The 27,415-nt window shown below is 38.6% G+C and overlaps 1 protein-coding gene across 3 annotated transcripts in view; it reads left to right on the top strand.

Moving 5' to 3' along the window:
• Herc4 (HECT and RLD domain containing E3 ubiquitin ligase 4) overlaps positions 1-27,415 on the top strand; it is a 604,012-nt gene that overhangs the window by 246,588 nt on the left and 330,009 nt on the right. For all 3 annotated transcript variants that reach the window (XM_090409674.1, XM_090409672.1, XM_090409675.1), the window contains 2 exons: positions 6,520-6,579; positions 24,461-24,520. In XM_090409674.1, coding sequence (XP_090265800.1) covers positions 6,520-6,579; positions 24,461-24,520 — 120 coding nt within the window. The remainder of the gene's footprint in view (positions 1-6,519; positions 6,580-24,460; positions 24,521-27,415) is intronic.

Genomic DNA, 27,415 nt, shown 5'->3' with positions numbered 1-27,415 from the left:
GGACGCTCACTAAAGATGATCCTGAGCAGCCATACAAGCGACAAGCAAAGTGGCTTCAGATGTACAAGCAGACATTTACTGGTATATGCAATAAGTAAGTATTATTATATAAGTAAGTAAGCCTATTATATAAGAGGCTATTGTGGATCTCTCACAAGCCCTAGCCAATTTTGCAGATCTCTCTCACAAGCCCTAGCCAATTTTGCAGATCTCTCTCACAAGCCCTAGCCAATTTTGCAGATCTCTCTCACAAACCCTAGCCAGTTGCGGATCTCTCACAAACCCTACTCAAAACGAATACAACAATTTTCATTGTCATATTCATTTTCAGCACCTTGAAATCTATAAAAAGTGACTAAATTAATCTCAGGGACATGACTTTTGTAAAATTTTGTTGTCTAGTGTTATTAGAGGTGTGGTAAGCGAGAAGATGTACAATATTTGTTTTCCTGGAGGTAAAATGAATAGAGTGATTGAGGCATTGGATATGAGGAGTAAGTAAGCAAAAACGTTGGTGGTAATAATTGGGACAAACGACTTGACTGTTAACAAGGAACACATAAGATTGGATATCAGGAGGTTGTTGAAAAGGATAAAAGATAATAGTGTGATAGGAAAGGTCATCAGTGTGTTGCCCGGGTATGACAGTGATGAAATGAGGTGGAGAGCAAACATTGAGAATGATATGTTAGCAGAAATGTGTGAGGAGAAAGGAGTGTATTTATTAATGTGCGGAATGAGTTTGAAGGACAAATTGAACTGTGTAAGAGATGGACTGTATTTTCAATGGCTTTGTTGTGCATCATTTGGAGTGAATGCTGCTGGAAGGTAGAGAAATGAATGCAGAGAAATGAATCTTTCACATTACTTCTGATCAAGTAAGAAGTGATGTGAAAGAGCGGGAGAGTGAGGAAGGAGGGATTGAAGTAGTTGTATAAATGAAGACATGGGTAGCATGAGCATAGAGAATAAGAGAACAACTAAGACAAACAGCAAGGCTCATGGTGGACAGGGGGAGCATAGCATGAGAGAGGCTGATGCTTCAAAAAGATGTGAATGCATGTGTAGACAGAAAGGGAAGGGGATGAACCCAGGGTCAAGAGAAAACAGTTAGATTTGAAGAAGTTTCTAAGATGAATAAAGAGAAAAAGAAATAGCTTGAGTTAAGTATTATTGAGAAGTCACATCTAATAAGTGGTATCAGGGAAACTTGATATAGATCCAAATGCTAGAAGTGTAAGAAACAGGGCATATGAAAATATTATTATTATTATTATTTCGGGCTACTCCAGGGAGTCCTTAGACTCATCAAGGGAGGCCCTAAACATCATGTCCACACAACTATTCGACATTCTCACAGTATCTATCATACCTTGCCTTGAACTCGGTCACTGTCATAGCACCCACAACAGACTCTGGCAGCTTATTCCACTCATTTACCACTCTAAAAGTAAAGAACCCAGCTCTAACACCCCTGCTAACCACTCTCTTGCCCAGCTTCCATAGGTGTCTCCTAGTTCTCTCACCACCAGTCCAGGTAGAAGCAACCTTGCTTCTGCCTGGTATCTCCACTTGGGCTTGGCTCCCACTGAAGAGACCTCAATAAAGGTAACCCAAACTAGTCTGGGTTACATTAGACATAACATTAGACATATCCGCAAGGAGATGTGTTTTGCATTATGGGAGATACTGAGATAGGAATGTTGGTAGCCTGCTCCACCTTTGCAAGGAATGCCTTGGTGTTGTACCACCTTACCCCACTCCAGAAGATACTTTCAGGCGCAAACTTTGTTTGCTCACACTTGGATAAAGGATTAAACTAAATTTATTATTACAAAGTGGAACAAGAACAATGGATTATTTAAAACAGTAAGAGCTGCATGATGTTATATATTGAATTGACTTATAACAGAAGTAAATAGCTCTGCCAATTTTTTCACTCTAAATTTTTTGGGGAGTGCTTCTTGTTTATTTCCTTTTTTCTCTGCAACTTTCTGTGTTTTAGTTCTATAATATCTTCATTTGAGCTCTTCTTCCACAGCTTTCACCAGTTGCTTTACATGTTCATTGTCAACATCCAACTTTTTAGTAGCATTATTCTTAACATCTCTTGTAAGGCTTTGTCTTTATTGAATCCTATGAATGTATGTAAATATATTTTCAGCAGCTTCTTGCAATTATCATTCATATACAGATAGAAATAGTGGATATTAAAGTTCCATCCTTATTTTAAAGCCAAAGAAAAAATACAAACTGTGAAAGATTCTGACAATTCTCATAATCTATTTTCAAACTATAGAGAGAAAATAATTATTTTCTTTTAGACGTTATTCTGCACACTTCAATTCTAAACACACTACCATAGAAATTTTATTGCAGTGCTAAAACACTAATGGGATGGCCATTGTAACTACATGTGGTCATAAGTTGCATTCGTGTAAGTCAAGGACTGACAGTATTAGCATATGCAGATGATGTGAATGATATATATTCAAACATCAAGGATGAAGCATTTGAAAGATGTTTAAATATATATCTTTTTTTTGTTATTTTATAAAAATTCAACAAAGTTAGTGAACTAACTTCCAATGCTGACAAGAAAAATTTTGACAAATTTTCAGTTGGGAGAGGCATTCCCTTTGGACTATCCTCTAAGAGAATCCTCACCATACTTGGAATTCCCTTTTCCACCTGTTCAAGAACTTATGCACTAAAAAATATTAAACCTTAGAAAACTGGAAAATCAGGCTGCTTTTATTTTTTTGTAAAACCATAATCTTCCTTGCTCAGTTGTATATAATTAATATTAGTGATATCACAAAACCTAAAGAAAAACAGTTATATAATAATCCTGTGCAATTTTTTCTCACTTCATTGAAGTTAACAAGGAATTTCTTCAATAGGGCTTTGATTGTTAAATTTCTGATATTTAAGCAATACAGCTTTAAAAATCTGTAAAATATCAGAGCCAAGTCATACATCTGTGCATTCATCATTTGAAATAAATTATTACAATGGCCTGAAGACTGAGACAGTTTCTGTCATTGACCTTGACCATATTGTTTAATCTAAGCCTCAACTCTGGGTTAGTCCTGCAGGGGTGGAAAGAGGAGAAAATAATTGCATTGCATAAAGGAGGCTCCAAGACTGATGTAGCAAATTACTGACTGATCAGCATATCAGGAGTTGTTGTCAAAGTATTGGAGAAGTTGGTCAAGAGTAAAATACAGGAATGGATAGATGGAACTGGGATACTGTATGGGGGCAGCATGGTTTTGTGAAGGGTAGGTCATGCCTCAGTAACTTGCTCACCTTTTATAATACAGTGACAGCTGAGTTGGATAAAGGTAATGTTTACAATGATACTGCTATACTTTGAAAGGCCTTTGATAGGATATCACATGGAATTCTAATCAATAAACTGCAGCACATAGGGATGGATATAGGGTTGTTGAGATAGATAGGAGGGTGGTTGATGGAGAGATATCAGAGAGTAGTTTATTCAGGAGTAGAGTCCAAAAGAAGGCCTGCGACAAGTGGTGTGCTGCAGGGTTCTGTTCTTGGACCGCTGCTGTTTAATTTGTTCATTAATGATATAGGAAAGGATCTGAGAGGAACTGTTCGGTTATTTGCTGATGATGCAAAGTTGGAGAGAGCAATAGTTAATACAGATGATGGCAAAATTTTGCAGGATGATTTGGATAGATTGGCAGACTGGGCAAAGGAGAATGGAATTTAATGTGGCAAAGTGTAAGGTTATGCATTTTGGAGTGAAAAGATTACCACCTGTATACCACATCAGTGGAACTGTATTCCAGGAAATTGATCAACTGATTCAGTTACCTCCCTACCATTGGCATTCTTTAAAATCATTCTGCCATATACATTTTTCCTTTTACTTGCAACATATCGAAAAAACTGTTTAGGATTCTCTTTAGCCTGCATGGCCAATGTTCTTTCATAATCCTTTTTTGCTTTTCTTACCACACTTGTTACCCTTCTGGCCTGCGCTTTATACCGTTCATGTGCCTGCCAGTCACCTTTCTCCTTAAATTTCCTCCATAGTTGTTTCTTTTTTGCAGCTCAAGCTTAATGATGTTATTCATCCATTTAACCCCTACTTGATTTATTATTTGGACTATAGGTATACAGTCAGCCATTGCTTCATGCAAACACTTCTTAACTGCCTCCCATCATACTTACCAGCCCGATAATTCCACATGTATCCTGTCTTAATTGTAAATTCCATACCTCCCAAGTCAAGATCCTCTGATCACTCTCACCAATTGGTGGCTATGTGGTCATGTTTGTTACAGCCAAATCCTCAGATGTAATTACTAGGTCAAGCACTCTCTGACCCCTAGTATTTTCCATTACATGCGGTCGCAGATAGTTATCCCTTAATAACTGCATAAAATCCAATTCCTTCCTCCTGTGTGTCCTCTCCTCACTCCAATCAATGCGACCATAGTTGAAATCTCCCATAATAATTACCCTCCTTCCACTCATTTCTTCTATTTGCTTGTGCATACTGTCACCACCATCACCTGGTCTATAGCAGCACCCAATTGTATATTTTGTTCTGCTAGCCACAATCTCACACCGAATGGCCTCATGTGTGCTCTTTTCTCTATCCTGCAATTCGATTTCTATGCTCCTTGGCTGCAGCTCATCAGCTATCATCAACAATACTCCTCCTGCCATTTTATTCTCCCTGTCATTCCTGAACACACTATATGCATCACATTCAATCCCACTAGCTATATCATCTACAGTCAGCCATGATTCACTAATGCCAATAACTTGTGGTCTGGAAGTGCCAACCATGGCCAAAAACTCTTCCTTCTTGTTCCTACTACTCCTAGCATTAGTATACATGAATTTAAGACCCCCATTAGCCCCCATCCTTACTTTGATGCCTTATATTAACTATCCCATTCTGATTTGTTGTCCTTATTTGCTCGTGCATATTATACTCATTCATACATTCAACTGCCTCCCTAAGGTCTGTATATCTACTCTCCCCCCCCTTAATAAATCTAGTTTCCCTGATTTTGCATATCCACTACATTCAGCAACACTTTTTCAAGTCTCCTTACACCGTATCCATTCAAATACAAGCTATCCATCTTATATAGATCCTTTCGCCCATCGAACTCACTCCACATGTCCACAAATTCCACACCACTCGTCATACATAACCCACACATAAAGTCATTTACAATTATTGCCCTCCTTTTAAACACTTCACTGTCATACCGTGGCAAAAGACTAATCATCCTAACTCTCTCACTCTTTTCTTTTGCTATCTCAAACAATTCATTCAGGTTCTCTATCATTTCCATTTTATCTCCTTTCAAATTATTCGTACCTGCCACAACAGTCATTTCTTTCACCCTTTCCTTTTGCTCTCTAATAGACTCAGTTACATCCTTTATGGTCACACCAGGTTGGTACAATTTTGTCAAATCCTCTACTAACACTCCTCGCACTAACGAATCTCCATACAGCACTCTCTCCTTCATTTTGTTTACGTTCACACTCATACGCTTATTTTTCCTATCATACTTTTTATTATTGGCTGGTTCACTCATTCGACTTTTGTTTATACGCTCTAGCTGCCGTTTTGCCCTTTGTATTGCTCCGCTCAACAACGCGATTTTACTCATTGCATCTATCTCATCTTTTTTTAATTCTCTGTAAAACCATTAATATGCTCTGAATTAATACTATCATTCACACTTTCTACATTCACGCCCTTACAGTTCTCTGGTACAACCTCGCCATTTCTTGTCATATCACTATTTTCTTCATTCTGAAGTTTGACAAAAATATCACACTCACGACCTGAAATACACTTTAATTCCTCATTCTCCTTACATTATCTACACAGATTCACTCCTTTATTATCATCTAACCATTAAACATCATACTTTTTTCAAGCTACTTCAGATCTTCAATATGTAATGTGGTGATCTCATATACTATTCAGTGAATGTTGTCTACAAACTGAAAACTTTCTCAAACATTCATGCCACAGTAGGCTCAAACTCAGTCTGTTATTTAGAATATGTGACAGTATTCATTTGACCACATAGGATGCCTGCTTTTAAATAATGGCTTTTATTATCTCTGTAGTACAGTTGACTGTTGCTCGAATACCACCACCACAGAGAACAAGACATTTCTCATTTCATTGCAGAGTGAAATGCAAACAATGCTCTCTCACTACACAAGTTAACATGAACTTTTTTTCATAGTCTGATGAAGAAGCCATCTAGAACTGCTGCATGTTTCTGCATTGAGAGAGAGAGATTATTCCTTTCTTTTTTTATTATGTAATTTAAAACTAATTATACTCTTCTATATGTATTCTGAAATATAAATTGTTTGTTGTTTACATATATAGATTATTGCTAAAACTTGGAAATAAATATATAAAATTTTGTTTTATTTGAATGAAAATTATGAGAATAACTTAATTTTTTTTAAACTCATTAAGAATACTATTTCTCCTAGATATTTAAGAAGTGTGTGGTTCATATACTCAATGGTATAAGAACTGAAGAAGAAAATGAGGTATAGCTTTTCTATTTTATTTTCAAATTTGTTCAGATTTAAAAAAAGAGTTTTAAATTTTGGAGCATGTGATTTCAAGAGTTAATGAAAATCATTAATGAATATAAAGAAATATTAGTTTCATTAAAATATTAAACATGTGTTTTACTTTTGTTGAGATAAATATTTCAACTCCATCTATGTTGTGCTAATCTAATGTTCTAGATTTAAGATTGGAAAGGAAGAAAAAATAAGAAGAAACTTTTTAAAGCTCATTCAAAGGTCCTTAGTCATCATTATCGCTATCATTACCTGCCTGGTTGGCTGAGTGGATAGCGTATCCGCTCTCCAGCTGTAAGGCTGCTGGTTTTGTATCCCACCGTGGACATGGATGTATGTGATTGTCTGTTGAAATACCAGTGGTGGTCAGTGGTAGATGCCGTTAGTGTAGTTACGGTCATTTGGTGATCAATTGGTGGAGACGGAGTTGTAGAGCAGGTGCCCCTCCCTCGATGAATCCTTGGACTCCCTGTATGTGTCAAATAATGATCATAAAATTTCTGACATTCTTTCAATGGCTGTATAGGATGCTATAATAGTGCTATAAAAATTTTACATTTTACTAACTTCTATCAACAATTTTTTTACACATTAGTGTATTATCTGCCAGGACTCCAATGTTATGAGCTCTTATATTTTGATCTTCTAAGTGCATCAATCCACCTTCATCATGGTCTTCCTCTCGGTTGTTTCCCTGACGTCTTGGCATCAAACACCTTCTTTGCTAATATTTCTTCACCCATTCTGTTTAAATGATATAAATGGGTTTCCTGGAGAGTCAAGACATCAATTGCTTTATCTTTGGTTATTTTGCCGATGACTTCGGCTTTCGATTTAGATATCCCTTCTATGTTCAGGGAACATATCTTGAGGTAGTGTTGATTAGGAGACCCTAACATATTTTTTGAAACTTGCCCTTCACCTAAACAAGCAACGCAATCCTTGTTTTTCTGGGCGACAATCGAGCCGGCATGGAACTTTTTATGTTTTGTATTCATCATAATTGTAAGTAGTCCAGGAGACTTGGAAACCTTTGGACGCCTTGTTTGAGACATTAGCTTCATGTTGCCAGTGATTCATCTTTGGGGCTTCTTTTGTCTGAAGCACCAACAGTGCACCACAAGGCAACACTACTGGCAGGGGGGGGGGGGGCACACAGGAAGTCTGTCTCAATCCTTCCCTCTATGTTGTATTCTTTGAGAAATACATCTGGGGGAAGACCAGGGCTGGTGTTATCAAAAGGTGAACCTTGGCAATTGCCTAGGGGTGCTAACAGTCTCCCCCAGGGCCGGTCCGAGAGTATCTGATGCCCTTATGCTTGTGTGAGTATGACAAAAATATATAGAGAAAGACAATGTATAGGGGCGCCTAAATTTTCTTTGCCTAAGGGCATCAGATACTCTCGGACCGGCCCTGGGGGAGACTGTTCCACAGTACTGCAGTAGCAGGGATGAATGAGGAGGAAAAGAAACTTGTTCTGTGGATTTGGAGGTGTACTGTGAAAGGATGTTGAGTGGCAGCTGTACATGTTCCAATGGGCTTAGTACAGGGTGGGGGAATTATTGATGCTGTTTCAGATGAGCATTTTTCATGGAAATATTTATAGAATATACAGATTGCAGAGACCAAGCGTCTATGTGAAAGTGTGTGTGGGGGGTGATTTGGTGAGGAATGGGTCATTTATTAGTCTAATTGCTCTCTCCTCTGTATTGAGTCAAGCATTTTGAGGGAGCTTTTTGGAGCCCCACTCCAGATGTGAGAGCAGTATTCGAGAGCTGGGCAGATTTGTGACTTGTATCATGTTAACAGCTGTTTAGAGGTGAAGTAGTGTCTTAAGCAAAAGAAAAACCTAGTTTTTTGGAAGCTGAGGATGCAGTGGGTGTGATGTGTTTATGCCAGGAGAAGCTTGATGTCAAAGTAATTCTGAGAAGAGAAATTTCATCTTGTCTGAGAATTTGAGTGTTATTGAAAACAATGCTGCAGGGAAATGGTTCTTTTTTGTGAGAAATAAGACAGAACTGGGTTTTACTAGCGTTGAAGTTGACAAGGTTATCTGAGCCCTATTGGCAAATGGTTTGGAGGTCAGAATTAAGGGCAGTGGTGGTTGATTTTCTGTGGGTTGAGGTGAGTTGTGTAGAGTAGGGTTTGTCAAATGAAAGGGAGGAATGTAATGTGCTGTCATCTGCAAAACTATGTATCGGGTTAGAGGTCAACTGAAGTAGGTCATTGATATATAGAAGGAAGAGGGTTGATGAGAGAACTGAACTTTGTTGGACCCTAGCATTAGTTGGATAGTGAGAGGATAGGGAGGGCTACCATCACACATAGTGTGTGTCCAGACAGGAAGCTGGTAATCCATCGCAGAAGTCCTGAGGTGGGAGTTTGCTTAGTAAGCCTTTGTGCCAAACTCGGTCGAAGGCTTTGGAGATGTCAAGTGCAACTACTTGGGATTCACCGAATTTCTCCATGGCATTTGTCCAGTGATGGGTGATGTATGAGAATAGATCTCCTGTTGAACGGCTTTGATGGAATCCGTACTGGTGGTCGCTTAATAGCCGGGTACTTTCAAGGTAGATTAGGAGTTGAGAGTTGATGATTAGTTTAGATAGGACTTTAGATAGGACTGAAGTGAGTGAGATAGGGTGGTAGTTAGATGCAGTGATTTGTCACCCTTTTTTGGGAATAGGTTGAATATAGGCCAGTTTCCAGGTGTTGGGATATATATACCAGTGGAGTAAGAAAGTGTGTACAGGTGACATAGGATAGGAGTCAATTCCGATGCACATACCTTCAGGATAATTGGAGTAATGCCGTCAGGGCCAGGAAACTTTTTTGTGTCTAATTTAGACAACAGGTTTGTGATGTCTTTTTTGGCAAAAGGATACAGGGGCCATTGTATGTTGGGTAGTTGGAATGACTGGAGGGCATTTGCCATTGTCAGTTATATGTGCATTGGAGGCAAAGTGTAATGCCATGAGATTAACTTTTTCTATCGCTGATGTTGCAATTGAGCCATCTGGGTATGATAGAGGTGGGAATAGTGTAGGGCAAAAGTTATGGCCAATTGCCTTGGCAAGAGACCAAAAGAAATGGCTGTCATTTGGACAGGCTGCAAGCTTCCTGCTTTTGGCCCGTTCAAATTCTGTTTTGGAAGTATTGATGATTTTCTTGCATTTGTTTCGGACTTCAGTATAAGAATTGAATGAGGATGTTGTTCTTGATTTGAGCCAGTTGTGGTATGCCTGATTTTTCATTTGTGCAGCCTTGGCACATTTTTTGGAAAACCAGGGTTTAGTTATGGGACAGCAGGTCTGAGTAGTGTGGAGAATATATGTTTTCATACCAGTCAAGATCACTTTGGTGATGCGTTCAGTGCATGTGTTTGGACTGGAAGACTGGAAACAATAGTCTAACCATGGGAATGAAGCATAGTAGTCTCGGAGAGACTGCCCCATTTGGCATTTTTGTAATGCCAAACTACTCTTGTGTGGGAGTGACTGTGTAAGCGTTGTTGCATGGGGAAGGAAATGTGCACTAAGTTGTGCTCATTTCCTCAGAATTGCCCAGGGAGCTCACTATATTCACTGCATATTTGGAGGGGTCATTACTAAGGAAGAGATCTAGGGTATTTGTGGAGTAGTTTGGGTTATCTGGTATTCTGGTTGGTTTTTGAACATTTGTGTGAGGTCATTGGTGACTGCAAATGTTTCAGCATCTCTGCCTGCAGGATCTGTATAACTGGAAGAGGAAAGCCAATCTGTGTTATGGATGTTGAAATCACCCAGGTGGATGATTTCACTGTTAGGAGAGTGGGACTGGAGAAAATCAACTTTTAGGGAGAGGAAATGAAAGAACTCAGAGTGATTGGTGGTATTGGGAGAGTGATAGAGACAGCAGATGAATTTGACTGAGTGGGGGAGGGATATCTTCAGCCAAAGTAGGTCGAAGTCAGGCAATTCTAAGTTAGTTGCTCGCTGGCAGGGTATGTCAGAGCAGATATATGCACAGACACCACCCTTGGGTTGAAAGGAGTTAAAAAGCGTATAGTCAGGAAGGTTGAGATGAATAGTGCTGGGGGAAGGGTCTTGCATGTTTCCTATGCAGTGCCTGTGTGCTGGTGTCCTTGGTGGCTGCTGTGGCGTCACTTGGTTTTTGTACTAGTTTGGATTGTTTGTAGTCTATCATACAACTGTTGTCTCCATTTTGGCATTTTTCTTCTAGTTGTATTTGGAGTTGGTGTCTTTTTTCTCTCTGGGCAAAGGTTAAATCGGGTCGAGCACATATGCGCAACTGGGGGCAAGTGTCCTGTAGCTTATTGTTTATCGCTGTTATTATGGTAACCTTGTGTAATCAATACAATTGCTTCACAGTAGACTACCCACACTAATGAATGAATGAATTGTTATAAAATTTTTATCCCATAGAGTATTACAGTCATATTCATAATACAGTTTTGGAAACGTTACATTTAAAAAAAAAACACTTACCCGTGATGATAGGCTTATATGCAGCTTCTCCATTTACGAGAATGAGAGGTATACTGTACAGTAATATACAGTACTCTTTGAAATCAAAGTTATAAAACAATAAGAAAACTAACACATGAATTTTATATTAATTATCACTCACCTTATGCCTGTTATGTAAGGATAGGCTATCCACTTCCATACAAGTGTTGCACATGATGAATATTTAGGCGATGATGATGATGACACAAAAAAGTCTCATAGAGTTCTTGCTGTACAGTTAGTAGATTTTCACACAAAGACACTCACACACATACACAGTATATAAATTTATTAACTGTACAGCATGATGATAATTTACTGTTCATTAAGTGGAAGCGGATCACCATAAAGGTCTTCATCCTCATCATCTTCATGTTGAGTAGGCCGAGGAGGAGGAAAAAGAGGAGGGTTGGTCTTTCTGTCTCAGGGGTGACAGGAGATCTGGAAGGGTAGGCAGGCACACACTGTGCAACTTTATGGAAATAAATTGTAATTTCTATCTGACTTTTTTGGTTTTTCATTTCTCTAAAAATGTTTCTATATGGCACCAATCCTTCCACCATTTGCTTTTGTTTCAGTATCATAGTCCATGTCGTAAAAGAAGTCAAAAGCAGTCTTAAATAATCAGAACCCATCTGCCAGATTGTCTAATGTCAATTTGTTTTCTGGCATTGGTTCAGATTCATTCTCCATCAAATTGTCTTCTGTTAATTCCTCTGGTGTAATGTCTATTAGCTCTTGAATTTCTCCAAGATCCATACCTTTTATTTATTTTTTTTTTGCCATATCCACAATCTCTTTTATGATTTCCTTGATTGGCTCTGTCATAAATACTGTGAAGTCATGCACAATATCTGAACACAGTTTTCTCCAGCAGGAATTTATTGTTTAATGCTTGATGGTTTTCACAGCTTTTTCTATAAATGATGGCATCTTCAATGGTATAATCCTTCCAGACACTCATGATGTTCTGTCTATTGGGATTCTCTTCCATAGCATTGGCAGTCCTTTCCATAGAGTAGTGAGGTCCTTATGATCTCTCCTGGTCTAGAGGCTTAATTAGAGACATTGTGTTTGGGGCCAAATAGAGCACTTCGATGCCTTTAGTGTTGAACTCAGGGTTCTTGGTGGCCAGGGGCATTGTCCAATATTAAAAGAACTTTAAACGGCAGTGTACTTCCTGACTTCAGGGGCAAAGCATTGATGGAACTAATCCAGACCAAAAAAAAAAAAAAATGGATTCTCGTTTTCCAGGCTTTCTTGTTGTACAACCAAAAGATTGGCAGCTAGTGTTTATCTTTTCCTTTCAGGGTTTGCGGGGGGGGGGGGGGGGTGTAGCAGCTTTATAGATAAGGGCAGTCCTGATCATAAACCTGACTATATTAGCACAAAACAGTACAGTTAGCTGGTCCCTTCCTGCCTTAAATCCTGGTGCTTGCTTCTCTTCCTGACTAATAAATGTCCTTTGTGGCATTTTTTTTTTCCAGAATAGGGCAATTTCATTTGCATTAAAACCTGTCAGGCAGATATCCTTTCTCCTCAGTGACTTTCTCAATGGCATCTGGGAACTCGTCTGCTACTTCTTGGTTGGCCGAAGCTACTTCTCCTGTTATCTTGACATTTTTTACGCCAAACCTGTTTCTAAAATTATCAAATCATCCTTTGCTGGCATTAAATTATCCAGCTTTAGATCACCTTCATTTTGCTTTAAGTTGGTCATATAATGACTTTGCTTTTTCTCAAATCATATTAGTCTAAGTATGCCTTTCCTATAGCAATCCTGCACCCACATAAAAGCTGCAGTTTCAGTACGAGATAACAAGGTATTTCACAAAAAGTGCAAGGTTTTTTTCTCCTGCTGGCATAGTTGCAGTTGCAGTTTCACAAATTTCCTTTTCTTTTTTTTTACAATGGACCTTATGCTGTATTCATTTGTTTGAAATGTCTGGCAACTGCTGACCTCAATCAATGGTATATATATCAAGCAATTCCACTTTTTCTTATAATCATGACTTTTCTCTGCTTCTTCGGAGCACTTCGAGCATCACTAGTGGTACTTCATATGAGTCCTAAACATGATGACAAATATACGAGAACTGTGAGAGATCACTTTTTACTGCGATATGCAATTTACTAGAGAGAGAGATGAACTGCTTGTACAGAGATGATTAGTGTCACATGGCATTTTAAGCTGATACTCGTAACACTCGAGCTCACCCCAATAGCAACAGAAGGTGGCTATGAAATTATTACAGTAGTACAGTATGTACTACAGTTAATTTTATGCAGTTATGATTTAATACTGGATTATGATTATGAATTATGATTTAATATTTTGTTTGGTTGTCATGGAAACGTATGTAAGTGAACGAGTACGTTTTTGGAACAGAACGTGGGGAGAAAGCTGAAAGTTTACTAAAAAGGAATTAGTTAAAGAGATCACGAGAAGAATTTAGGCAGGAAAGACGGATATAAAAAGCGAGGAACGCTGGAAAAGGGGCGAGCATTAGAGATTTATTAGAGAGAGATTGGCATTAGGTTGGAATCGGGCATTCAGCATTCGGAAATCATAGTGTGATAATAGTGAGTTGGCGAGTTACTCAAGCAGCTAATTTAAGTCTACTAGTCGAGAAGCAGTTAGCTAATAAGTTGTAGAATAACAATTATAGCTACGGAAAACAGCTGAGAGACTACTAAATAGACTAGCAATACTTGAGTTGAGATTTAATTTCAGGGCCGACCTTTCAAGGACACATAGAATCTTGAAGCAAAGCACAAAATTACGGGAGAATAGTAGTGGCTGTAAAATTGAAATTTACTGCTAGTTGTGTTAGAATTATAGTGCCTAAAGAATTAATTGAATGCCGGAGGAATGAACAACTGTGCATATAATACCTAAAGTTAAAAATTATCGTGTTGCCTTATTTCATGAGAGATCAGAATTACTTTATGCAACAACGTTTGTTTATGTGTATTGTGACCGATGATTAATTCAGTTATTGCTTAGAAGATTTATCTTAACGAGTGACGTTTACTGTTTAAAGCGTTTACAGTTATAAAGTGTTTACAGTTATAAAGTGTTTACAGTTATAAAAAGTGTATATGTGTATAAGTAGATGAAGATAGAAGATTATTGGTAAGATTATTCCAACCATTATAATTCTATACAGAGAAGTGAGTGTGTTTCAACCTAGAATTTCCTTATGTTAACAGTAACTATCGCGAAGATTAACTGAAGTGAAAATTTAAAAGTGTTTGCTTGTAAAGTAGTGTTACTGCACTTTTATTGTATTTTGGAACTTAAGGAACTGTGAGAAGACTGTATTACAGATAACGGAATTACCATTGTCTGAGTTTGCATGACTTTATTATCAGAAAGGCTGAAGTGTTTATAATAAATTATTATGTATTTTGATCTTAAGTGTATAATTTGTGATTTTAAAATTAAATGTTTGTTTTTGTTTATCTAAAATTGTATTTTGCCTGAATCTCTTTTACTACACCATTCATAAAATATTCGAACCAAAGCGGGTGAATTAAGTTAGTTAAATATACTCGGCCAGTATATATATTAAGGAGAAATAGTTGAGGGTTGATTTATCTTCAATTCTTGAACTAATTCAGATATAGAGTGGTTTAGAGCGCAGTTTATAAATATAAATTTTCTCTATATTTGTATTAGAAATCAACTAGCAACTGTTTTTTAGGTTAAGAACATCATATTAACCTTATATTGGATCCAAAGTGTAGATTGACAAGAAGTAGGATCCAACACTTTGGAATTTGGAGTTCGAGGACAGATTAAGAGAATGTAAATTGCATAGCCTTGTTGGGGTGGGGGGGGGGGGGGGTGGGGGGGGGGGGGGGTGGGGGGGGGGGGGGGTGGGGGGGGGGGGGGGTGGGGGGGGGGGGGGGTGGGGGGGGGGGGGGGTGGGGGGGGGGGGGGGTGGGGGGGGGGGGGGGTGGGGGGGGGGGGGGGTGGGGGGGGGGGGGGGTGGGGGGGGGGGGGGGTGGGGGGGGGGGGGGGTGGGGGGGGGGGGGGGTGGGGGGGGGGGGGGGTGGGGGGGGGGGGGGGTGGGGGGGGGGGGGGGTGGGGGGGGGGGGGGGTGGGGGGGGGGGGGGGTGGGGGGGGGGGGGGGTGGGGGGGGGGGGGGGTGGGGGGGGGGGGGGGTGGGGGGGGGGGGGGGTGGGGGGGGGGGGGGGTGGGGGGGGGGGGGGGTGGGGGGGGGGGGGGGTGGGGGGGGGGGGGGGTGGGGGGGGGGGGGGGTGGGGGGGGGGGGGGGTGGGGGGGGGGGGGGGTGGGGGGGGGGGGGGGTGGGGGGGGGGGGGGGACACCGCAGCAAGTTCAAGTATGAAAGACTATTCATGGAATTAGCCTCGGCCCTTAGGAACATGCCAAACCTCAACAAATTTGGATGCATGAAACTGCCCCAAATTTGGGAAACTTTTATCAGAAGAACTTCAGCCCAAAGGCCAAGAACTACCAATATAGCCCGCCAGGGGGCACCATCAGGACTTTAGGAAAACGTTAGCTTCCTAGCTTCAGTCTCATTTGCTGTTATTAGTACTTGTGTGCACGTGTCTTTGTATAAGTTCCCAAGAAGATGGCAACGTGACGTTTGCCGAGATATCGGAAAGTATATATTAAAGTTTATTTAATTTATATTTCTAGTATACGCTGTCAATTCCTTAAATATCAGTTATCATGTTTAACCAGCGTATAAGCCTCTCAACAAGCATAAGAACAGTAAAATCCCTAAAATGGAAATGGGAAAGACACTTGATGAGAAAAACCAGATGATACATGGAATAAACTCACCACTCACTGGATACCTGGAGAGGGAAAGAGAAGTAGAGGTAGACAGAAGACCAGATGGAGAGTGAACTTACTCTAACAACAGGACCAACCTGGTTGAGAACAGACCAAAATAGAATCGAATGGAATAACATGGGGGAGCCCTTTACCCAGCTGTGGGATTCTACAGACTGACACAAACAACATCATCTCCCCCCCTTTTTTTTTTTTTTAAAATTCCATTTTGGCCCTTAACAGAAAATTGCATGGCAGTCTAGGTCAAGACCACATTAGGCAGTGTGGCTATGTTGGCACTACTTTCCAATCAACAGGTTGTGGATTCAAATCTCATTGTAGGCATGGATTTGTAAGAAACTGCTCTTGACTAGATTTTATAGCTCCTTAAGTTTATAAGGCTTGTCTTAAAAAAAAAAAATATATATATATATATATATATACACACACACATATATACATAAACAGAATGCCAATACATCTCACTACCATCCACACCTTTGGGCATTATCCTACTTAAGTTCAGAACCTAGGGAGCTACATGCAGCATTAGGTAATCATCCTCCCACTTACCTCTAAAATGAATACACTTATACTTGCCTGTTCCTACCCCCCCCCCCCAAAAAAAAAAAACCCTCTAATTCCCTGTCTTTGCACTTCAAAACTTTCACTGAACAATGTTTTCTCAAGAAACCTATTCCCAAGTCCATTTAAATGCTTATATAAGTATTTTCATCAATTGAAACTCACTTAACATATCCACAAGCTCCACACTATTCCTTCTTCCTGTGTAACCTATGCATTGACTCATGACCAATCTGGTCAACTTGCCTGTATCATACCATGGTAGCATTATACAATCACATATGCACCACAGTCAAAAAAAAAAAAATTATTATACATACTAAGATATTTCGTGTTGCGTATCGTAACACATCATCAATGTGGACAGAGAAGACAATAAGGAATTTAAGTAAAAGAAACAATAGAGCACATGCATTACATTGGAATCCCTCTATATAATTGGATAATTTTGAGTTAAACCCTTGTGAATACAATTGAGGATGACAGTTTCTCTTAATGCAGTCGTTACGATTGAGGTTGGTTGATGAAGTAGGCCTTCAGCACTTTCGTTGTATAAATGTTCATGCTTATACATGGATCCATGTAACAGTGGTGTTTTCTATTGGGTCCTTTGACTAGTGTTTTCAGTCCCATGTTATGCTATGCCAGATTTATGAGGTTTGATGAGCATGTTATGGTCTTGATGTTCAGAGATGTGTTTGTTTACAGATCATCCTATTTATCCATAGAACAAACACCTTTGCATTTTTTGTGTGTATTATTCTTTGAAACCTTTTTTCATGATATTTTTGCTGTTTTTTTAGGAGATGTTTTTTATACCTACACTAAGTTTGTATTTATTTGGGGTGAAATAATGTTCAAGTCTTATAGATCAAGGAGATGCAGCAAAAGTGAAAGAGTTGTGCACAACATAATTCACACAGGGAGTGCTGATATTCTATCCAAGCTTTGCCTCTACAGTGCCTCCTCTATGCTGCTATATGGATTTGTAGATGTGACCCAGCAAGATTATTAGCCAGGTGATTTGGAAGTTTTACAACACATGACTATCAGGTTTAGTCTGATATGCTATCTAGCAGACAGTCTGCAGAAACTGCTTTTCTGCTGCATCCTCAAATGTGGAGATGCTGGTTCCCTAGTTAATTAATTACAGTGTTTTGAGCACATCCAGCAAATATCACCTACACTGCATGTGAAGAGACAGGGAAAAACATTAACTGGAGGCCCTATTCTGGAGATGAAAATGACAGTGCTCACTTAAAATCTCCAGCTAGAGAAAATATGGAACATATAAGCTGGCAATGCTCATCTTATCAGAGCCCATTTCTGGAAGCAGGTCACACCAAAAGCAAGGTGGCATTGACTTAACTTGGAGAGATTATATATTACAGTTCACGAAACATTTTTTTGTGCTTCCTCCATCTAGGGAAGATATGTATATGAGGTGACTGAATATGCATATAAAAGCAAGTGAACCCTGCCTTCCCATGGTATGGCTTGTTTCCATAAATAGGGCTTAGATGGGAAGGCAGGGTTGACTTGACTGAAAGATTCTGTATATTGCATATCACCAACCATTAATAGCCAAACTTTGCACCAGAGTATATTGTAGTACACAGCAAATAAGGTTTTTATCCACCATGTAGGACAAATAAGCTCCTCTTTCGTTACCTACTGTGTATCTGATTCTGTGTGTGTAATGTTTCTTATTTTACTCAAAGTAGCTGCTTGCTCCATTAAAAGAGGATTAGTAAATACATAGGCCACATTACATGGTGAATCACACATGGTACTGACATTGAATATAAGATCCTAGAATAAATGGGAATATCATCCATAGAAGCAGTTTTAAGACCTCTCCTTGAATTTGTTTAAAGAGAGCTCTGAAGTCTTGTTATATTGTCCTAACTAAAATTGGAATGATGAATTATCCATGCCAATGATGGGTGAAATTTTGATCTTAAATGGTGAATTAAGGATTTTTATTTTAATTAATTAATAGTTTTTTTTTTTTTTTTTGAAGTTCATGTGTGTTATATATTTTGCACATAAATCTATCATTTTAGTCTGCTTGAAAGGATTCCACTTGTTCACAAACCTCCACTTATGCCAAGCTATATATATATACCTCATCATTGAAACAAAAAGAAAAACAAAACAAAACATGCGCTATATTTTAGAAAAGAACATATTAAGGAACTGTGTAAATTATAGGTCAGAGGGTGCTTCCTAGGCTCCCCCCTCTCAACTGGAACTGAACACATCTGTTGATAATTTTGTCTAGGATACAAAGAATCTATATAAGATTTTTTAGCTGAAGGTGAGTTAGCTGATCTCACGTGGAGGTGGCAACCCCTCCTTCCCTCTCCTTAAAAAATATCATCTGCAAACCAGCCAGAGGAACAAATACAGTTAACAGACATAATATGTTGGCCTTTTAGTCTTAGTTGCTTCTGTTAACACCACCACAAACTGTAATCCTGTAATCAATTTAGTTTATGTAATCCTGTTCCATTAGTTTATCCATGTTTGCTATCACTGATATGCTTTTGCATGTTTGGATTTCTAGTTGCCCAGTCTATATAATCATCTATTTCATATATCCCAGTATTTGTGAACAGTATTTCATTCGTGGAGGAAACATAGTAGGAATGTAGTTGCTTCCATGTGACGTTCTCTATGGACTTGGCAATGCATTAAAAAGTATTGTTTCACAAACATCCGCAATTGAAACTGCTGTAATTGCAGTGAATGACCTATTGAGGAAGGGATCCCTTTTAGACAATCATACTTAATTACCTATTATATCTGTCTTCAGTCACATTTGTAGCATCTAACAATAGCCCATTACACCCATGCTCTGAGAAGAACCTGATTACACATGCTTCCTAAATACATAATAGCCAGCTTTCAGGTACGACCCAAGTTTTACCTCCTACAACCATAAGCTGCAAAATCTCACTTGTCTTTTTGCTATAAGCCCCCCTTTACTAACATATGTATTTGTATCATATCCCCTATCCTCTCTGTATTCCTCAAACTTTGCTGTCGCATTCCCCCAATCTCTCCTCATAGGTGCAATTACATTGGCAACTGATCAAGATGATAACTGGCTTATGGAATTGCATGTATTGCACACTGGATTTTTTTCCAGTGTCTCTCCATTTCCATGGCACCTAGGTGGTCATATCTATGTACACAGTAATCCAGATGTATCCTTATCAAAGGCTTGTATAAGTGAGAGAATAACTTCCTTATTCCTACAAGTTGGTGTTCTGTTTAGCAGCACAGTTATCCAATACCATGACTTGAATAACTTGAACACAGAGTCCATAATAACCCTCAAGTTTCTAACTTCATTGACTATTTATAACAGATTCCCATTAATATAATACTTTGCCTGCAAGGTTCTTTGTTCAAAATCGTAACCTTATAACTGAATTAATTTTCATTTTAATTGCTCATGTAAACAATCTGCTCAAAGCAACATTAGGAATTCTGTATCTTATATATTCCTTATCACTCTCTTGGACTTAACATCATCAGCAGATAACTTAATACACACTCAAGACCCTTCCCTATATTATGAATATATATGTTAAACAACAATACCACAACAATTAAATGGCTGGTCACTCTCCTCCACAAAGACTCAACACCACCATACATCACTGTCTAGTACCTGTCAGTCAGCCACTTTCTCCATCCCTGTTACAAGTCTTGCAGACCCATCTCTTTGAGTTTAACAACTTCCACTGTGGAATCTTATTAATTGCCTTGGCGAGATTCAGAAGTATTGTGGTATACTCATTATTTCGTATTCTGCTCAGCTATCATTCTGTTATAGATCATGAGCAGATTGTCAGCATACCTTTTACAAAGTCTGTCCTCTTTGTAGAGTATCCTAATCAGTCTACTCATTTTTGGATGCAATTCCAAATTTTTTCAGTACCGTGATGACCACACCAGAGATACTAATTGGTCTATAATCAACTACATTAATCTTAGCCCTGCCCTTATATAATAAAATTATTTTATTATATAATATTATATTATATTTTTGCTCTCTTTCCACTCATTAGCTAAGTTTCATGTCCAAACTCAAGTTGAACAACGATAAAACCATTGCTGACTCTTTTCACATTCCTTTGACACCTGTACTAACATCTGCCATAATTAAGTCAAGCCTTTGTAATAGATTCGATTGTCTAATTCATCCACTGCTATTCTTTCTTATGTCATCATCATCAAATTCCTGCTATGTACTCTCAAGGGGTGTAGAGGATATGATAGTACTACATGAAAAATTTACATCATTACTAACCTCCTATCTACAATTTTCCTCCAGATCACTCTGTTACTTGTCAAGACTCCAATATTATGAGATCTTATATTTCTGTCGTCTAAGGCACTTTGTACCGTATCAATCCACCTATATCTTGGTCTTCCTCTGGGTCGTTTTCCTGCCAACCTGGCAGAGAATACTTGTTCAGCCAATCTTTCCTCGCCCATTCTGTTTAAATGAACAATACCACCTGAGATTAGCTCAGCTAACGCATTCCTGGATGCCGACAATGTCAAGTTCTTTCCTAATATCCTCCTTTTTATTATGATATTGCCATTGATGCCATCTGTTCACGCCTCTAATCTTTCTCAGAACTCTCATATCTGCGGTCTCTAGTCTTTGGTCAAGTGTTTTACTTCTGACTCAGCTCTCAGATCCATAAGTTAAAATTGGCTTGAATACTGTCTTGTATACAGCTAATTCCGACTAATTTCTCTCTTATTCCATATGAATTTATTCAATTGACTTCCTACTATACCAGCTTTATTGATTCTGTTGTCTATTTCCATATTTAATTTACCATCTTCACTAAAAAATTGTGCCTAAGTAGGAGAAATGTTTTACTTGTTCCACAGGTTCTCCGTTCACAATGCAGTTGACATTTTCAACGATTCTGCCTATTTTCATTGTGTTTCTCATTTTATTGCCGACCTTCATACCATATCTATTACAACAGTTATTCACTTTAGTCAAGGAATCTTGCAGACTCATAGCGGATTTATTGATAAGTATAACATCGTCCGCATAAAGCAAAGGGCTGACATTAACATCTCCAATTTTGATATCATGTTTAATACAACTTTCCTTCATAATGTGATCCATATAGATAATGAATCACAGAGGGTATAATGTACATCCTTGTCTCACACCAGATTTAACATTAAACCATCTTCCTATACATCCTTCAATTCTAACTGCTGACTTGTAACTCAAATAAAGACTAAATATTGCTTGATATAAAGCCCCATTGACACCATATAACTGTAGCATATTGAATAGCTTCTCTCTTCGCACCTTATCATATGCCTTTTCCAGATCTACTCAAATAGAGATCTTTGTTATATTCCCATGATTTCTCCGCTATTTGTCGTAAAGTGAATATCTGATCCTGACAGCCTCTATTTGACCTGAATCCAGCTTGTTCTTCACCAAGCTTTTCTTCTACAATTCTTCTCAACCGTTTCTCAAGTATACTTCCATATATCTTACCAGGAACACTCAGTAGGGAAATACCTCTGTAATTCTCACATTCAGTTTTATTTCCCTTTTTATATATGGGTACTATGAGAGCTCTACTCCAATCATCAGTAATTCGTCCCTCTGTCCAGGCATTCTGAACTATGCAGTGCAGCCACTGTAAGACTTTTATACCACCATACTTCAGCATTTCTGGTCAAATATTATCTACTCCTGCTGCCTTTCCACATTTTAAGCCTTTGTTGGTTTTTTCTACTTCAAGTATGGATATATATTCCTGACTGCCTGCCTGGTCAGTGTTTTTTTATCACTGTGCTGTCATCACTGCTTGTTTCATTTAGCAAATTTTCAAAGTAATTACTCCATACTTCAAGGATATCTTTTTCTCCCTTTTCATGTCACCTTTATCATCTCTAACTCCTTTTACAGCATTCTTTCCTCCATTTCTAAGCTTCTTCAACAACCTCCAAAATATTTTGCACCTTCTAGATATTTATTTTCTATGTTCTTGCCAAAGTCCTTCCATGCTTTCTTACATTTGTCTCTGTATTCTCTAAGAGCACAAGCTGACTTATTTGCCAGGAATTTTTTATATGCTTTCTTCTTTTCCTTCACTGCCTCTTAAACATGGAGTTCTAATTTTTCTATCTTTGCAGATAACCTCACCACATGCCTCTCTGGCTGAATCAATCAAGGTTTTCTTCAAGGCTTGCCACTGAATCTCTGAAGTTTGGTTCCTGTTCTCAAACTCTTTCATTTTCTTTTCAATAATCTTTCTGTATTTTAGTCTACAGTTCACATCAGAGAGCTGCTCAACTTTTATTCGCTTTAAAATTTTCTTACATGTTATTCATTTCAATATGAAATTCAATTTTATCCTGCTGAAGATTAAATAGTGATCACTTCCAATTTCAAATCCTCTGTACACTCTGGGGTTCTGCACAAGGGAGAAAACATCACTGTCAACAATAACATAGTCAATGAGACTTTTCTTATTCCTTGCCTCTTCTCTCCATGTGAATTTGTGCACATTTTTTATTTTGGAACATGGTGTTATTAATAACTAGTCCATGTCCTGAGCAGAAATCCAACAGATATTTGCCATTATTATTAGCTTTGCTCTTTTCTCCAAATTTTCCCAAAATATTTTTGTATGTCTCACAGTCATTTCCTACTCTGCTATTTAGATCCCCAACAAGGACCAACTTTTCCTTCTTCATTGTGTCATTTGCTTTTTCTAAAGCCTCAAAAAATTCCTCCACTTCTACCTTAGTAGAACCTTCTGTGGGAACCATAGGCACAAATAAGTCTCATTGTCCAGTTCCCCATTCTCATATTTGCCCACATTACTCTTCTTGAGACTGCCTGCCATTCAAGAAAATTAGCCTCGTATTTTGTGTTGAATACTATGGCTACTCCTTCTTTTCCTTGATTGTAATTGCCTGAATATAACATTTTGTATTTATTGCTCAGAAAGATCTCGCCAGTTCACCCCTATTATGTCGATCTGGTACGTATCTAATTCCTCAGCTATCTCCATTTCTTTGCCATTCGGGCTTCTTATGTTGATAGTAGCAATCTTTAACTCTAGTGATATTGAGTTGGGATGTGCTTTCACATTTGTTCCAGTAGCTGACTTTTTGCTGTTTGCCCTGGTTCCCTGGCTAAAACAACGGGGGGCCTTGTTTAACCGGGCGATGCCTCAGCTGGCATGAAATTTTGTCATGTTGTACCATCATTTTGTATATTGGTTTAAGCCAATAAGAATACAATTTGGTCGGCTAAATCCCAAATTGCCAGCCCATCCTTGTTCGTTCAGTATACAGGTAGATACCCAACAGGGTGCACTAGGAGAAGGTGAGGATCAGACATTAGGTCAGAAGCCCTGGTCAGTTTTCCGCATTCCTTTAAAGGCTATGTGGAAGTCTCCTTTCAGATATACAGCTTTGAGCCATAAGCATCCCTACCTCCCCAAAATCCAGAGAGTAAATGAGGCCACCCAAAAATAACAATTGTTACTGGTTGAAGTTTCCTAGAAACTTCAACCATTATCAATTGTCATTTTTGACAGGAATAATTTTCTTGCACATTTGATGTATGCTTTGATCTTCCAAGAAAATTTATTGGAAATGATGATGAAATTGCGATAACTATTTTTTTCTGTAGTGAATAATTACATTAACATGTATAAACAGCTATGGATTCTACTCAATTTGTAATCTTTCCATCAGCATTGGATTTTCAGAGGTATATCTAATTGAAAAGGGAATTCTAAAAATGGAATTTGAGAAATAATATTTATGATGGTTACTTATTTACATGAATATTTTTCACTTATGTTTTAATAATTTCACATATTTCTTGCAATTTTTTGAAATGGTTTTATGTGTTTTGCAGGTACCTGAAAAACATGAACAGTTACGTCTTTCCTTGGATATGCTTAGTAAGCTGAATAAGGTATGCTTTGGGAACTTCTGATTATTTCAATTAAAATATAACTCGCATTATATCTGACACTTGTCAGAGTATAAAGTATAAATCTGATAAATAACCCTACCTGTTTGTGGTGGTGGGGATTCCTTGGGGATGGTACTGGCTCTTTTTTGTTCTTATTTTTTGTCTGCTTTTCTTTCCATATTCTTCACTCTACTTCTCCCATGTCTTTATTACTATCCTGTCTTCTAGACCACCATCATGGGATCCAACAGCTTACCATCAATGCTTACCTTGCAGTGCAGCCTGTAGACATCTGGAAAGGGGAAGATCATGGTAGTCTCGCACTACTTTGGCTTCTGCTTCAATAAGATGGGCAGTCCTGGATGGCCCAACCAGGATCAATCGGCTAGTGGGCTTGCTTGCAAAGGTCAAGGGTGTTGCAGTGAGTCTCCTATCTCATAGTCCAGGAACAGTGTCTAGCACTTGCTGTGATGCTGTTCAGAGCAGTCACTGCTTGTCATAGAGTGGTCATCCATTTATGGCCCCATGGTGGGTGGAAAAACTGCAATAAAATTTGAAATTGAAATTGAAATAAAATCCTAGAAATGAATACTTCTTTATCCTCTTGCTTATCAGGGACCCTCAACAAGCTCCAATAATGTCATGAAATCATAGGAACACCAACTGAAAATCAGAATAAGAAGCAGAAAACACCAGAAGCTGCAATCAAAACATCACTTTCTTTGATAATACGTTCGAAAGGGGAACTTCCTCTTGGAAAAATGTCACCCTTCTTCATCTGGAAGGGTTAGCAGGATCTCCAAAGTCTGCAAAGCCATTCAGGCAATATACTTATCAAAGCATTAACTAAGATACAATCAGAAAAGTTACTTCATGCAAAATCTCTCAGGGGAATACCAATTATGGTTAATCCCCCCCCCCCCCCAAAGAAACACTTTAAACTTTTTCAGAGGTGTAATACCTGAGTGGAGCTCCTCGACATATCAGACAAAACAAAGTGATCTGCTCTGAAACAAAAGATCAGAGAGTGACAGCCAGAGGAGAATATTTATATGTAGGAATGGTCACTAGTTCTCACAAAGAACATTATCCTTACAGTAAACATACCCAAACTCCAACATCTTTCAAAGCAGGCAAATTTAACTGCTTAATGAGGCTCTACATCTATCTTTGTGTTGCTTTAAATGTCAGAATTATGGTCATTCTCAAACTGCCTATCATGACTCAGCCATCTGTGCCCGATGTGACAGTAAAGATCATGAAAACAAAGATTGCAAGAGCAAAATATCAAAATGGGAAGAATTGTGAGAGAAACCCGCTAGCTTACTCCCAATGCTCCAAATGTGGAAGGGTGAGGAGATCCAAAAAAATGAAAACAGAGAAATGCATCACTTATTAGTAGGTGAAGAGGCAGTATTCCATACAGGCAGCAGAAGCATCTGTTAAGTGCTCTTGTGCCAAGGCAGCAGATGTAAAAAAAAAAAAAAAAAAGTGTGAATAGAGATCCAAACCTGTATGTCGATACTGCATTCAAACAGTTATGACGTCCCAGAACAATATGATCTGCTTTCATCTCCTTTGAGCAAACGAAGGAGACAAATTTGTATGGACTCACTCCTGACGACATGTAAGAGATGGTCCCACTACACAAAAATCCACTAATAAAAAAGATATTGAAATGTGCACTGCAGAGGGTCAGAGATGGATGCATGGAGACCATCGTCAGATGGCAGGGATACCTTTATCCCCCCCCCTCAAAATAAAAAAGAAGATAAAATAATTCATGTACCTATTTTTCTAGATGGAGTGCAATATGACAATATCTTGGATATTTTCTTGGTGAAGAGGAAATGATGGATACTGGCCATCCTCATTTCTCTAAAAAGCAAAAAAATCCAAAGCTAATGAAAGCAGAACTACTCAACATAGGAAGCCAGATGATACCATCAAAAAAGAAATAATGAAAACATTGTAGGATACAATGTAATTGTGATGGATTCTCTCTAAACATTGATGCCATCAAAACCCTCTTGCAAAAGTATAAACCAGTATGCTTCTGCTTGCAGGAAACATCCCTAAAACCAAGAGATTAATCAACATTATGAAATACTACCATCATTCATAAGGAAAGGGCATGGAATGGACTTGCCCATGAGGGATCACCATCTTCCGGGGCAACCGTTCCCCTTTCTAGCAAGTCTCACTCAATGCAAACAGAAGTAGTTGCTGTCCGACTCTCAGGCAGAACTGTATTAACAGTGTACTGCATTTATGTCATTCTTGTCACAAATATCTTTCAAGATGACTTTGATGATGACATACACATACTGCATTTACCACTCCACCCTTACTTTTTATGGGAGATATAAATGGACACAATGCTCTTTTGGGGGATAGTACTTGAACAAACATAATAGAAAGAGAAACAGTCCCTTTCTCTTAAACACAGGAAGTAACACCTTCTTCCATTTGCCTACCCAAACATCCAATGTCACAGACTTAATTATCTGCTCACCCTCCCTTTTCCCACTCTTCAAGTGGGAAACTGAAGAGAATTTATTTGATAGTGATCACTTCCCCTCCCCCATGATATCTACCTTCCTGCATAGGTAACTTTGCATTCCATCATGGATATCAAGATGGAAAATTGAGCAAGCTGACTTGGATCCCCTTCCCATCATTAGCAGAATTTGATTTGGAGAGGTTGGCTCTTCTTCAGTCAGCAATGCAGTGAACCATGTGACGAAGTATATTATAGAAGCTCTGGCAACTACAATTCCTAAAATATCTGGTTGGGTTCCAGATCTCTCTAAGCCATGGTGAAATGATGATTGCACAGCAGTCAAAGAAGCTCAGAAGAAAGCTTGAGATATTTATCAAAGATACCCACTACAA

Source organism: Typopeltis vanoorti, chromosome 19, assembly GCF_054136105.1.
Source record: "Typopeltis vanoorti isolate ZY-2024b chromosome 19, IOZ_Tvanoo_1.0, whole genome shotgun sequence".
In the NCBI taxonomy this organism is placed as follows: Eukaryota; Metazoa; Arthropoda; class Arachnida; order Uropygi; family Thelyphonidae; genus Typopeltis; species Typopeltis vanoorti.
Note: the sequence above shows the minus strand (reverse complement) of the source record. Positions and strands in the feature narration are given on the sequence as shown.